The sequence below is a fragment of the Perca fluviatilis genome, chromosome 9, assembly GCF_010015445.1.
Source record: "Perca fluviatilis chromosome 9, GENO_Pfluv_1.0, whole genome shotgun sequence".
NCBI lineage: Eukaryota > Metazoa > Chordata > Actinopteri > Perciformes > Percidae > Perca > Perca fluviatilis.
Genome location: NC_053120.1, coordinates 9,401,327 through 9,417,330, shown reverse-complemented (window position 1 = coordinate 9,417,330; position 16,004 = coordinate 9,401,327). Strand labels below are relative to the sequence as shown.

Here is a 16,004-nt window from a genome sequence, read left to right as displayed (position 1 = left end):
TGAAAGAGAGAGAGAGAGAGAGAGAGAGAGACTTCCGCCAAAGGCTCTACCACGTACGTAACTGTTCACCAATCAAACGTAGTTGTGCAGTCTCGTCAGCTGGCAACAAAAAATAGGCGACGCTGATGCGTAAATCAACACTTATCAATATCACTTCCCCATCAGTCAGAACCAAGATCTGACCATAATTACACTTGTGCTTTCCATAAACTGCCGTAATTAGCCTATTATTTCAGTTGCAATCCTGCCAGTGGAAGCGATTGTGAGAGCAAATAAAAAATATAAAAAACGTGCGCATTGGCTCAAGAAGCAGAGAAATAGTAATATATGTAAGTAATATATGTATGTAATATAGTATAAGTATAATATGTAATTCCCTCCCATTTAAATCTATATATTTCATAAATATACCCATCAGGGAATGTTTTTCTCTAAATGTTTTAACTTTTATGACGCATTCATTTCCCCGTTTTTTTTTTTTTTTTTTTTTTTTTTTTCTCTCTCTCTCTCTCTCTCGCACCGAGCTCCGCCTGATCTTCTATAAGAACGGTGATGCCGTTATCAATCGAGTAGGCCTATTGATTGGTCAGTAGGCGGTGCTTTTACACCGGTTGATCTCTGATCTCCAACATAACCTGCTCCCGACCAGGTTAGGCGTCCAGCATGAGTTACCATGGCGATTGAACCCGGTATCAAGTGATCCACCTTCGTGATAAAGAAAACCCTGGGTTGAACCTGAAGTTAGCTCGTTAACGCCAAATCTTGCTTCGTAGTCCAGGCCTCTGGCCTCATAATGAAAGCATGTTTACCTTAGTAAAAGTGCCAAACAGCAGCTCCATTACCTTGTTCTAGTTCTGCCTGCAGAGCCTGGTAAAATAAAGTAGGTTTGGATTTACCTGGATTATTTTAATGTAAGCTATTTTGTAATTAATTAATTTTTATTTATTGTATTGATTGGATGAACTATAATTTGCCTCAAGATGATTATTTTGTATTTTTGTCCGTCTGATTGAATGCTTATGTTAAAAAATAACTCTTACTCAAGTAATTATTTGGATGGCTACTTTTTACTTTTACTTGAGTCATATTATTCTGAAGTAACAGTACTTTTACTGGAGTAAAATTTTTGACTACTCTACCCACCTCTGGTACTACTACTGTAATGTACTACTGTTTATCAGACACCGTTTCTATGGTCTCATGTACTACTACTGTAATGTACTACTGTTTATCAGACACCGTTTCTATGGTCTCATGTACTACTACTGTAATGTACTACTGTTTATCAGACACTCTTTCTATGGTCTCATGTACCAACTTTACGATAATATACTACTGTTCATCAGACACTGTTTCTCCCATGTTTAATGTTTTTTAATCAAATGTATTTTTTGTGAAGCACTTTGTGACTCTGTCTGTGAAAGGTGCTATATCAAATAAATTACTTACTCACTTACTTACTTACCACCTTTAAGACTATTTACAGTATTGACAGTACTGCACCGTATAGATACAGGCCCTTGGAATTGCTTGTCCAATTCTGCCAACTTCTTACTGATGATTGAGATATATACTTTATATATATATATACTGTATATATACATATAAATATACACTCATACCACATTGTTCGCCATGCCCGAAGGTCTTTTCCAAGATGTTTGGCTAATTGCAATGAGAACCTGTGGCCAAATCCACAAGACAGAGTTGATGAAGATGTAGAAGTACAGTAATCACTTCTTTGTTTTGCTTTTTACAGTACAAGCAAGTTGAGGAACACTGAATTTGATGTTTTACAGTACTGTCTTTTCTTTTCTATTTTGTAGCTAATTATTTTGCTTTGATTCAAATAAATCAATGTTGTGATTGTACTGTATTTTTTTTCATCAATACATTTTTTATTTTTTTTCAATGATTCCACTGTGTCTGTAGTATTCTCTCTACTACTGCAGTACATGTATCACCTATTTTGTACTACAATATTTAATGGTTGTATGAACGATGACACAGTAAAACTATGTGTAGCTTGTGTGGGTGATCTAAAGTAACGTTTCAATGGTATTTCACAATATATTAGTTTTTTGAACCAATGATTGTGCAAGCGCAAGATGTATTTAAAGATATGAATGCACAATGCAATGTTTTGAACATTGGACAGCCTGTGTTACAAGTGATGATTGTTTTGAGTTTTGTGTCTAGAGTTTTGAAAAATTACATCAAGGTTCTGAAATTAATAGCAAAGTGATTGTAAAAAGCTGTAATTAGCTAGGAAAGAAAAGACTGTAGTACTGTTACTGTAAACGTCAAATGCAGTGTTCCTCAACTTGCTTGTACTGTAAAAACAAACAAAGGAGTGATTACTGTATTCTACATCTTCATCAACTCTGTCTTGTGGATTTGGCCGCAGGTTCTCATCTACATCACAATGGTTGTTTTCATTAGCCAAACATCTTGGAAAAAAACCATGTATATATATATATATATATTATATATATATATATATATATATATATATATATATATATATATACATATACACACATACACACACTTGTACCACATTGTTATATATATATATTATGGCATGCTGTTAAGGAAATTATTATATATATGTGAAGTTTGAATATATTGAATGAATCTTATTCTGAATATATTGAATGAAAGATTGAATATATTGAATGAACCTTGAATATATTGAATGAAAATCTGAATATATTGAATGAACGTCTGAATATATTGAATGAAAGTCTGAATATATTGAATGAAAGTCTGAATATATTGAATGAAAGTCTGAATATATTGAATGAAAGTCTGAATATATTGAATGAATGTCTGAATATATTGAATGAAAATCTGAATATATTGAATGAATGTCTGAATATATTGAATGAAAGTCTGAATATATTGAATAAAAGTCTGAATATATTGAATGAAAGTCTGAATATATTGAATGAAAGGCGTGTTGAGTGAGCCTGATGAAAGGGACCTGCCTGACCAAAGAGGTTCCTTTCATTTAGTCTTCCATGATGAAAAAGTTGAATAAACTTTTTCATTGGTAGAACGGTACTGGATACAGTTATCGTTACCAGTGTTTTGCCCGCGCATACGCATTCGCCGTGTGTTAATAATCTCTTCATTGCTCAAAATTGCTGACACAGATTTCTTGCTGATTTGCTCATAGTGTCACACTTCGGTTAGGATTAATCACAACGAAAACACAAGATGGTGGCAGACAATGACGTCAGATTCCATTTCAACTTTCATTCAATATATTCAGAAATTCATTCAATATATTCAGACATTCATTCAATATATTCAGACTTCCAATAATTATTCAGAAATTCATTCAATATATTCAGACTTCCATTCAATATATTCAGAAATTCATTCAATATATTCAGACTTCCATTCAATATATTCAGACTTTCATTCAATATATTCAGACATTCATTCAATATATTCAGACTTCCATTCAATATATTCAGACATTCATTCAATATATTCAATGTTCATTCAGTATATTCAAAGTTCATTCAAAATATTCAGACTTTCATTCAATATATTCAAACTTTACATATATATATATAATTTTTTCAAAAACCACTTTAAAAATTTTTTTTTTTTTTTTTTTTTTTTTTTTTTATATATAAAAAAACATTTTTTAAAATTTATAAAAAAATATATATCTCAATCATCAGTAACGAGTTCCAAGGGCCTGCATCCATACAGTGCAGTACTGTCAATACTGTAAATAGTCTGAAAAAGTGGTAGCCTCCATGGGACCATAGAAACAGACTGATACAGTAAACAGTAGTACATTACAGAAAAGAATGATGATGAAATATTACATCCACAGATCATGTAGTCTAATTGGTTCATGCTCCACGCTAACTGGTGACAATGAATCTCATTATCTTCTGTTTCCATACAACTATGCATTAAGAGTAATGGAGCAGTTACTTATCATTTTGAGCAGTTGTATTGATAGTTAGATGATTGTAATGAAATGAATAGACAATCATCTGAAATGTAATGTGTGGATTGCCTTTTGAAATAGTAGTACTTTGATGTTAAGTTGTGTCATATTGAACAGGTGATCTTAGGTTTATGTGTATTGTATCCAAGCAATTGAAAGAAGTGTTAGTTTTGAAAAATGTGTATTTTGATCATTGGTTGTGAGTTTTGTGTCTAGAGTTTTGAAAAATGACATCAAGGTTCTGAAACTAGTGCCAAAGTGATTGTAAAAACTGTAATGGCAGTTAAGTTGGTCAACCATATCACATGAATATTCTGCAGAGTTGCAATAAAAAGAAGCCTTTTCATTTAAGTGGTCAAGTGGTTTAGCACTTATCTTGTCTTATAAATTGGGTCATTATAAATGTTATTGGCATAACAAAATTGACCATTTCATAAAGCATGAAGTAATTTATCACTCAATTCTGGGTTACCCCTTTTATCTAACTTCATTCCACTCATTAATTTTACACTTATTTTTTTGCATTCATGGTCAACAGACCTCATTTACATTAATTATACCTAATTTCTCAGTAAAATGAGGATATACGATTAGTTGTTTTGGATTATAACAGACTTGTATATTAAATTCAATTTTATTTATAGAATCAAATCATAACAGGAGTTATCTCAGGACACTGTACAGATAGAGTAGGTCTAGACCACATGTATAATTTATAATAACCCAACAATTTATAATAACCTAACAATTCCATTGATTCCCCTCAAGAGCATGCATAAATACGTAAAAGTGACAGTGGTGAGGAAAAACTCCCTTTTTAGGAAGAAACCTTGGACAGACCCAGGCTCTTGGTAGGTAGGTGTGTGTGTGTGTGTGTGTGTGTGTGTGTGTGTGTGTGTCTGTGTCTGTTTGTGTGTGTGTGTGTGTGTGTGTGTGCATGCACATACTTGTAAATATGCATGTGTGTCCTATGTGTTTATCTTCTGTAAAGCTCAATAGTGCCCTATTGCACTACCAGGTCAAAATTCGCCCGGGAAGACCATAACTGCTATAAAATTTAATAAAAGATGCATGTTATTTTGGTCAATTTGGTTGAAAGAAATCCATATTTCTTATAAGAAACTTTGAAAACATGACACATTTAACACGAAGACAATACAAGTGTTAGATGCCTTTTTACTGGCTGGTGTAAGATTAGAGTAACTAGTCAATAACTGCCACACATAGGCTAATAATAGATGAATGTAAATTTCATGTGATTTTAAAATTATTATTAAATAATTAAATACTTTATATAACCCTAAATAGCTAACTTTAGCCTAATCTGACAAGCTACAGGCAAACAACGTATTCATAAGGTGCCTCGTTCTTCTGGCAGTTATTACAGCTCTCATGCTTTTATTTTGACACGTTAATGTTACTTCCTGCCCAGAGCGCATGGGTTTTAGTCAACTTTTGGCTTAACACGTAAGACCAAAATAACATTATAAACGAGACCTGAGTTCCATCAGATTTTCAATGATTATGCACATTATAAAAATGAGCCCATATTCTCGCTCTTGGGTTAAAACAGAAAAATAAATAACAAAAAAACAACACTTGAAAAACGAGCAGTTTTCCAGTTAATTTTTAATTTTTATGGACATTGGAAAAACAAGAAAACGGAGCTCATAATTTAGTTTTTCCATTTTTGGTTTGAAACCAAAAACGAAACATCGACCCGTTTTTTGGTTTTTTCGTTTTTGGTTTAAAACAAAAAATGGATTATACTTTAGTACCCTGACCTCCTATACCCATCATTTTCCTAGATAAGGAGCAAGGGGAAAAGAAAAGAATTGATTTACCTCCACATGTTGGGAATGGATCACTCCACCGTCCGCCTGCTAAACATTCCACCTCAGCTTTCCCTCTTACAAAGTCTCCACGCCGGCGGCAAGTAAACGTCAACTTTTCTCCTGTTCTGAGTTGATCGCCTGGTTCATGTGTGGTGAGTTGTAAGTCGTCTGATAGACCTGGGACTTTGCAGTTTTCTGTTTTTTGGAAGAGAATCTGTTTAATCAAGAGGTTTAAACAGTATAAACAGCAGCATATTATACCTGAGATTCAGACTTTTGGGATTTAATGAATACAAATGTGATGTAAATTTGTGTCGAAATCTTTGTAACTTTACCTGCAAATGTATGTGATATACTACTTATTGGTTACTCAAGTTTCAATCTACGTTTCCTTTTACCAAAGAGCCTTTACTTTTTACAATTTCTTCATACATAACCACTGTATATGGATTGTCACAGTGAAACTGTAATTTATGTCCAAACTTCATTGTTCCATGTGCTGGTGGTAGTCCAGCTACATTGATATAAGGAGCCATCTCGTCAAGTTCACAAGTGATATCTGTGTAACCGGCAGGTTACCCTGCAGAGATCTGAGGAGCAGTTAACCATAGTCATCAGAAATCCACCGGTGTTTAAAGTGCCCATATTATGGAAAAAAAACACTTTTTCTGGGATTTGGGGTGTTATTTTGTGTCTCTGGTGCTTCCACACGCATACAAACTTGGAAAAAAAAACATCCATCCTGTTTTGAATGAGATACGGGTTTCTGAATGTATCCTGCCTTCAGTCTCTGGGTGAGCCGTTCAGAATCTGCACGGCTTTCTACGTCACTTGCCGAAACGCCGGGGTAGCGCTAGCATGCTAGCGGTTAGCCCCCTCGTTCTCAATGGCAAAACACATCTACAACACACACAAGTTCACCATAATCTACAAAATAACTACTTCCATGTCCCTATTCTGCAGGTATTCCACGGAAAGTTGGAAGTGTGCCCTCGTTTAGAAGAAGTCTCCCAGCTAATCCTGCCTTTTACTGACTTGTTTAAACAGCTAGCTAGCTGATATGATCCTTACCTAGCTACTGCGCATTTGCAACTCCCAACAAAGATGGAACAGAAGTGAGATGCCTCACTCTGTAGCTAAAACAGAGAGCTCAACACACAGGGTGAAAAGAGGAGCTGCAGCAATGTGCAGCACAACAAAAATATGGTGTTTTCTGAAAATTAAACCTTGTAAACCTATTCTGGTACAACCTCAAAATACAATTATGAACCTGAAAATGAGCATAATATGGGCGCATCCCGGAAGTGAAACATCGTGGATATAAACTGCACAAGCTTTCTCTTTTTATTATTTTAGTTCTTTGTTTTATTGACTTTTGCCTGGTTTTTATTAGATGGCCTTTTGATTGTTTTAGTGGAAAGTTACTGTGATTTTGGCTTCATTGTTTGTTTTTAGTTTTTAACATTGTGTTTGTGGAGGAAAATACTAAATTGAAATAACCTGTTAATGTTTCTGTAAGAGAGCTACACGAGTAGAGTGGATTGTGGGAAGCAAGTGGCTAATTCTTGTCCTATGCGCATGTTTTAACGAGTGCCTTTGCCGTGTTTTATTTATTGTTTTCTTGTTTTTATTTATTTATTGTGTTTTATGAAGTTGTATGCCACTTGTTTTCCCTCCAGCTAAGTGTGGCTGTAGTTACTCTCTATGTCACTTTTAGTATTTCCTCCATTTCCCTTTTGTTTAAAGGTTGTTTTTCTATTTTCTTGTGTCTGACTATTTTAAATTCAGGCATTAGTGTTTTAAAACTTTTTATTTTCCTTCTTATCTTTCTTGTTGTATACATTTAGTTCTGATTGTTTTTTAATACAGTATATCTATATTTTTTAGAATCTACGTCTCTGAGTTTTTAATTGTGAACCCCTGGTATAAACACAAATGAGTAGTTAAAAGTAAGGAATTGGGTTTGAATCCCAAGTTTTGGTTATTCTTTGGGTGGAAGTCTCAAGGTGGCGTTGTCGACATTTTTACCTGCACAATTTTGCCCACATCCCTCCTCGTGTCTGGTTAGGTCTGGAAAGAAAAAAACAGAAGTTATCAAATGAAAACTACGCGGGTCAGTGGACAGGGGTTTATGTCCCACAGTGTTATGGTTATGTGTGTATGCAGAGATTTAACTGCATACACTGTAACATGCACTGTAACATGCTCTACAAAATAAAAAAAAGTATCACATAAATATTGTCTACATAATTCTTCCTTTCATCTTAAAAGGCTTACTTTCACAAGTGGGGAATGGATGATCCCACTGTCCATCTTGACCACATCTCAGCACTGAACTACCATTCAGATATTTCCCAGGTCTTTCACAGCTGAATGTGAGGAGGTGGTCAGGGAAAATGGGATTGTCATTATCTGGTAAACCTTTTACTGTAACTCCTCCATCTGCAGGCGGGGGGTCGCAGCTCAAACCTGAGTAAACACAGTCAAAAAAAAAAAAGAAGTGGAACGGGGCAAGAATTTCATGTATGAATAAACAGCCAAAGTCCCACAGAGAGCACAGCTTCTCCGTAGAGTTACTAAGTGGGAGGAGGGTTTGTTCTTCCACATTCATTTTTAGTGATATCCTCAATGTTACAGGACTCATGGATGGTGAAGCAACCTTACAGATTTATGTTATTGAATTATTTCAGCTTTGTTTCTGAGAAATCATGTTTCGTCTGTCATTTTGGTACGGTCGCCGACACGTTCAAATGCTACAGTTCCTATGAGCCTCGGCCGTAGTTGCCGTGGAGAAAAAGCCAGTGAGAGGTGCGAACCACATTCAAAAAGCTTTTGGCGTTGCAAATGTGAACAAAACGCAGCACCATAGTTTGTTTCCCAGAAGCACAGGTGCCTGTAATAGTTCCTCCGACTTTGTAACCCTTGCTAACTGAAACGCTGAAGAGCAATAACAAAAAAAGACTTACGATCACATATTGGCACATGATTGGTCCATTTGTCCAGCATACAAGTCCTGGTGTCATCCTTACTTACCATTTGATACCTGCAATAAACAGTACAGCAAAAAGTTCCATTATGACATGAAAACTCCATCAGAGAAATCAACAAGGGGAGAAAAATAATGTGCAAAGTTAATTTCTTTTCATGATCTCACTCATATACCATTCAAAAATACTTGCGCCTGTGTCGGCAGCACTTTATTTTAACCTTCCCTACTTAGCATTTATAAGCAGCATATACACCAGAATAAACAATAATAATAAAACACACACTATAATGTAGTTGTGAGAACATATTGGTACATTTGATTTGTGTTACAAAAAACATATAACACATAATTTAACATAGTTAAAGTTAGTTGTGATCATATAAAGTGTGTTCATAAATAAAATGTCTTGTATTGTAGTCATACAACTGTACTTTATACAACTGTGCATTGTGAATAATATATTAAGTGTCTAAATACTGGCTATAAAGGCTGTGTTAGCATCATGTCTAGTTTTATTGAATCATTCCAGATGCACCTACCCTTCATTACAAAAGTATTTGATTGTGGTTCCAAAAACAAACTCTTCCCCGTGGATTATTTGATAATAGCCATTGGGTGTGTCATCGGGAAGTACACATGGCTTTACTGAAAAAAAAAGAAAAAAGAGATTATTCATCAACGTAACAGTTTCTAAAATGTTAAATTATAGTTTGAACTTTATTCTTTAAGGCTTCATTGTTAGATTTGAGTTGAAAGCACTAACAAAATGGCAATAACTGGATTTAGTTCTTTTGATAAGAATAACTTTGTGCAGCAACCATAGTATTAATTTGTTGCTTTGAAGAAGCAGATTGATTTCAAGTTACTAGAAAGTGCATAATGCATTTTTTTCCCCCAACTCTCTCAGTACCATCTGATTAATTACAGTTACTCTTGGAAAGTACAATGAAAAGTTTTAAAGATATTTTCAAATGTTAGAATGCACACATGTAGTTATCATCTCTAAGTATGAACAATTCATTTTATGCAATTATAATTGTGTCAATAAGCCATCAAACTACTCTGGACCTTTAAAAAGTTGTAATAGCTCGTCTGAAAAGATAATGACTTCCAGCGCTAAAAGGATTCACGTTTCTTGTAACCGGATTACCGCAGGCAGTCACCCAAGTTGCAACAAAATAAAGAGACGAGCAGAAAGCCGTTTAACTCACAGTTGCATCTTCCCCGACTGGTTAATAACCAGCCATTCTCTGTACATGCATATCTGATGGGTGGGAATGATGTATAACCAGTTTCACAAACGAAATGGATCACGTTTCCTTGTTGGTACACAGCTTTTTTGGTCACTTCTGAAACACTGGCGTGAGGAACCTCCGGGGGTTTTGGACATGCTAACAAACAGGGAAAAGAAAAGAAAAAAAGGAAATTGGCTAAGTTGTCTTCTCAACATTTGTGTGCTACAAATGCCAGTCAGAGTCATATCACAAACTGTACATCAGAAGATCTTTAGGCACTGGGTAATGTAACTTTGAGAATATACTGTACACTGTCCTGTAAGTAAGCCACCCATCACAACACACAGATCCCTCTTCCTTTAACCTTACAAACGTAAGCACTTTTGGAAAGCACATTTAAAAAAAAAAAACAACTACTGCCTTACCATTCTGTGATAAAGAAACGTCCACGTTCCCCCACAGCTGGAGAAACAAAAGGATTAAAGACAATTGCATTTAGACGAGCAGCTGGGCAGTGACCGAGTCTAACTGAGGCTTACTTCTTTGACGACTGCTGTTCTGTGTGTTTGTGTGTTTGTCCCAAGCCTCAGTCCTTGGGGAGCACCAAGGGTCAACACATGGCCTGCCCAGTGGGATTGCACAACACGACGCAGACGAACACACACAGCACGCACTGTTCAATCTCTGCAAAAGTTCACGTACAGTATATTTGTTTGCGATGATATTCACAATGACTTTCTTTGGTATTCTATCAAATTAATTCCTAAAATGTTTGCAAGGGAGTCTGCTTTTCAACCAGAAAACATACTGATAACAACATAACTGAACTTTTGGGACGGATGTCAGAAAAGATGATTATGACAAATCACATCAATAACAACGACAAATAATAAATCTAATACACAACAGCATTAAGGCAAACGTACATTGTTTAGCTTGAACAAGGCACATGACATGGTTTATGACTTTCTTCAGCTGACTTTGCTTAGACATAAAGAATGTAAAGCTTAATGTTTGATGTTTTAAAGTATCCATTGGTGATGAAACAGTTTGGGTCCAGTTTGCTTACCACGATCAATGTGTCATCAGTAGTGTTGATACTAGATTACAAAGTCCAATGTAAAAATCATTAAGTGGAGCAATCAGTCAATAAGAGAATATTTATGTTTTGTTTATGCTTTTGTTTCTTCTGTTAAAGCACTTTGTAAGCTGTTGTTTTTAAAGGTGCTATACAAATAAAGTTATTATTATTATTATTATAATTATATTAAGGGGAGACTCTACAGGCAAAACCATAATTTTTATTTATTTATTTATTTCAGGTTTATTTATCAGGGACAATGTGTCAATATCAATTGCATAACCTTTTAGAAAACTTGAAATACAAAAGATATTTGTCTTAATGTAAGTAATCAACTGGGGACGTTTCATGCTGATATCTATTAAGTTTTGTTCCTATTCACCTGCAGGTGTCTCCCCTTAAATGGTACTACGTAAGAGAGCAATACTGTTCATATTGCATGATTTATACTTAAAATAACATCAAATGAGCAATGCTGCTGAGGAAATTTGAGAAATGAATTCTTTCCAAACTGTGTCACTGTCATGTTAATCGCAGGCCATTGCATTGACCTACATTCAACATACCAAACATGTACCATAACCTAACCTTGATTTTAATATTAACCAAAAAACAAACAAGTATTCAGCTCAACAACCCTATAATAAATGGTTAACTTTGTTCCCAGATTTGATGTCACTGTGTCAACAATTTACAGAGGGCCGGGTCAATATTTGGCCCTACAAACATTTGAAATGTAAATTGCACTTTTATTTCATTTGTTGCAATTTGCTGAGTCACTGTCTTCTTCTAAATGTTTGCTCTTAACACAGTGTGTGTGTGTGTGTGTGTGTGTGTGTGTGTGTTTGTGGGGGGTAACTGTAATTTATGAGATTTAAATTCACAGAAATCTACAAGTTGAAATTTAAACTTCAGATGAGAAGTGGGTCAAACTTGTTTTTAGATGAAAGATAAGATAAAACAGACTTAAAGGATATAGAAGACAAAACGTGGTTTAAAAAAACCCTGAAGCCACTGTTGAAACTTTGTTTGGAAACTGTACATTTATTCCTTAATGGGAGGGGCTGAATGTCCATCCCAATGACTTTGTTAAACCCATAGACTGTATATTAATGGTTAAACCCCATATGTTTAGTCATTATAGGCATTATTATTCAGAATAACACAAATAAAACAAATAAAGCCTTTGTAATTTTCATCTTTTATTCACAATGGCAAAGCCTTATGATTTCCGATCACTTTATGATACAAATGATTGATTCAGCCAATATATGTATCAGGATCGTGTTTTATGTAACAAGATGAAACATCAGTATGAATAATGCACACGGCAAATGCAGTTTTGTTTCTCCAAACAACTGACTAAAAATAAGAACGATAAAAAAGTTGTCTTTCTTGACATTTTTATTGAGACTTCTTTGTATCGGGAACACCATCAGCATCAGCATCACGAGCTGTGGGAGAGAAATGTCTTTGTTCAGCATCACATCTCAACATGCAGTGAGTGTAAATCATGCATCCAGTTTGTAATAATCTAAAGTCTGTTTGAAAAATTTGACAAAAGGACATGTGCCCTTGTCTTGTATGATTCTGTAAAGGATAACATTACCCTTTGCATGTTTAATTTGTTCATATGTTGTTTGATACATATACTATAACTTAAGAATGCATTTTTACACAGAGCAAGGAATATTTCTACAGTGTATTTGCAATAAAAAGTGATCTCTTTACAGTCTTTACAGGCTGGGGGAGTGATTACAGTGACCCAACAATCTTTCAAACCACATATGATTAGTCAGAATTGTATTGAACGCACAGGAGTTGTAGGGAGGTGATTTAGGTGGATGGAGGGTGCAAAAAGCACTGGACTCAGGGTTCACATCCCGAGTCTGGTGTGTGGTTAGGTTTAGGCTACAAAAGTACTTTTGTTAAGGCCAGGGAAAGATCATGGCATCATGTCTCAAATCCCTAAAGATTATTTCCTTATTGAACAAAGACCACAGTCTTTCTCCAACCTTAACCAGGGGGTGTGCGTGCCTGAACATAAAATGTGTATTAATGCTGGAGTTGTTATACAAGCAGCTATTGTTTTGCAAGATTGGACCTGCCCCCACTGCTAAAAAAAATCCTAAAGGAAACACTGGTGTCTCTGTGTGTGCTTATGTGATGTTGATGCATTCTAATGTGTGTCTATGCACTTTTACCTGTGTCTACTGTTTATGATACTTGTGTTATGTTTTTCTCATGCTATCAACCTGCCAGTTGTCATGATCTGGAAATGTAGCTTATCTATTGTTTTAAGCCATCAACCTGCTAGGGACTGTTTGGCTAAATCTGGCACATTTACATGTTGGACTCTGTACTCATGTTGATTAATGTGCGAAAAAAAAAAGAGGCTAAAATCAGTGCATATACAGAGATCTGAACAATAGCTTGAACCCTACCCAAAGCAGCAAAGGATCACCACACACAAAAGTGGCAAACATAAATACTATTTTTCACCCTATACATTCATAATGACATTCAGAATCTTGAAAAGTCAGCAGGCTACACAAGACATCTTTAAAACTAGAATATTTTCAAAAACTTTCTGTGTGACTTTCTGAAATGCATTTTGTACGTACGTGTGCATCTTATGTTCTTCTTCTCCCATTTCCCATCATTGCATAGAATTGTGTCTTCTCCCACCATATCATAGCCATCACGGCACTGATAAGTCACTCGAGAGTCAGACAGGTATTCCTTCTGATAAGATGCCCTAACAACTGCATTCTCAACTTTAGGTGGGGGGTTGCATGGCTTCTCAGTTGCTGCAAGAGTTGAAAGCATGTACAGTGTTGGGTTACACCCTGTCATCTTTTTATAAATTCATACATCTGATAAAGTAAGACGATGAAAGAAGAAAATGACTCACGTGTACAAATATCTTTGGTTGATATTTCATTTGACGTCCATTTTCCCCCGCGACAAGTTAAGTAGTTAACCCTAGGGCTGTATCCTGTGTTACAAGTAATCCCAGCTAGGACTTGCCCTTGGCTTTGCCTTCGTGGAGGTCCCACTTTCCCATTTGGAATCACAGGAGTTTCTCCACACTCTCTAGAGTCTAGAGTGGATATAATTACAAACAATTATATTGTATATTATGTATATGTGTATTGTTGCAAAGAAATGTGATATCAGCAATAAATATAAATAAATATAAATATAAAAATTAAGGAAGTCCCTTTATAAATAAATCAAGTTTTAACAACTTAAAACTAACACGTATTTTGTTCACTTAGCCTATAAAAACTAAAATATGCCGTGGCTGCGATCATATCAGATTTTGCTTCCTATGAGGTATAGGGCTAGATGCGTTCACTGCCAGTGTGTGGCGTAGTAGTGGGTGGGTTTGACCTCTCTTTCAGATAATACCCATTGTTTATATTCCTAGGAAATCGTTATGATTCCAAGCCCTTAATTCATGTTCTATCTTAAAATGATGTACAGCCTAAGTTTGATTTTTCGGTTTACTTCATGCTCGTTAGAACTTGACCCGTAGGGTAATAAAGATAAATTACCGATGCATAGTTGAAGTTGACTGTCATTACATTTGGCCTCAGCCCACCAGCCTTTGTTGGTGAAAAACTTAAAACCTTCCTTGCATCTGTAGTATATTGTGTTGTTGTATGGGCCAACTGCAAATCCATTTGGAACTTCAGGCTTTGGACATTCATCTATAAAAAACAAGGAAAGAAGTTATATTTAGATAGCAAAAATGTATAAATAGCAAATGTTAGCATGCTAACAGGCTAAACTAAGATACTTAACATGGTAAACATAATACCAGCAAAACAGCAGCCTGTTAGCATTGTCATTCTGAGTATGTCTGCATGCAGGCATTAACATTTAGCTCAAAGTACTGCTGACATCTTTGATGAAAAACAATAATGACATTTAAATTTCACATACTATAGAATTTGTTTAGTTTTAGTCATTTACCTCCGCCAAGAAGGTTCTGTTTTCAGTTCAGTTTGTTTATCTATTTTTCAGCAGGTAAAAGGAAAAACTACTGGCTTGATTTTCATGAAACTCAGAGGAAGGGTGTAGCACGGGGCAAAGAAGAACACATTACATTTTGGAGCAGATCCGAATCAAATAATTTTTCACGTAGACAGGGCATGGCCTTGTCGGAGGCCTGCGCTCTCTGTATGCCCTTCTTGTCTCTGCTATTAAAACACAAATCCACACTGTAAATATCCTTAAAACTGTATTTGTTGTAGTTGTATGTTACCTGTACAGCTCTTAATCCCAGTCCAACCTCTTTGTTCACAGGTAACAGTAAACTGTTGTTCACGGTTGGTGCATGCATATTGGACTTTTTCATTTTGGCTGTAACTTTCCTTTTTCTCCCCGGTTATAACTGCATTGTCAATGTGAAGTTTTTCACATATTGTTTTTTTTCTCTGAAATAAAAATAAATAAATAAAAAATGTAAATCACCCATCCTTCAGGTGTTCAAATAGTTAGAAACAAAACATAAAAAGGCTGGTCTGGTCTCCAAGAGAAAGAGAAGCCTTTATTGATCCTCAGAGGAGACATTCAGTTGTTGCAGTAGCACAAAGACAGAAATAAATACAGATAAATAGAGATAGTAAAAATAAACAAGGAGTTATATACAAGTAGAAATAAAAACTATACAAGAGTAATTAAAGACAAAGTCACAAAGTAAGGTACCTCCCCTCAGTAGCGGAGAGGCAATTGGGAGAGTCGGGACTTTTCCGTTGGGCCGGTAGTGTTTTGAGGCCGCGAGGCCGGTCTGATCATAGGCTCGTTCGAGATGAGCTGCGCCTCCCTGTAAAGTGGACGAGAGCAGGCGGGAGCAGCCGGGGGCGGTGACAAAAATCTG

At 35.6% G+C, this 16,004-nt stretch overlaps 2 protein-coding genes across 15 annotated transcripts in view; both read right to left on the bottom strand.

Moving 5' to 3' along the window:
- The window catches only part of LOC120566012 (complement factor H-like), a 99,218-nt gene extending 88,597 nt beyond the window's left edge, over positions 1-10,621 (bottom strand). For all 6 annotated transcript variants that reach the window (XM_039812208.1, XM_039812210.1, XM_039812212.1 and 3 more), the window contains exons 1-7: positions 10,461-10,621; positions 10,012-10,191; positions 9,340-9,445; positions 8,778-8,854; positions 8,089-8,280; positions 7,840-7,881; positions 5,821-6,006 (exon numbers count right to left, since the gene is read on the bottom strand). In XM_039812208.1, the coding sequence (XP_039668142.1) occupies positions 5,821-6,006; positions 7,840-7,881; positions 8,089-8,280; positions 8,778-8,854; positions 9,340-9,445; positions 10,012-10,191; positions 10,461-10,530 (853 nt within the window). In that variant the 5' untranslated portion in view covers positions 10,531-10,621. The remainder of the gene's footprint in view (positions 1-5,820; positions 6,007-7,839; positions 7,882-8,088; positions 8,281-8,777; positions 8,855-9,339; positions 9,446-10,011; positions 10,192-10,460) is intronic.
- LOC120566011 (complement factor H-like) overlaps positions 1-16,004 on the bottom strand; it is a 159,031-nt gene that overhangs the window by 126,205 nt on the left and 16,822 nt on the right. The window lies entirely within an intron of this gene.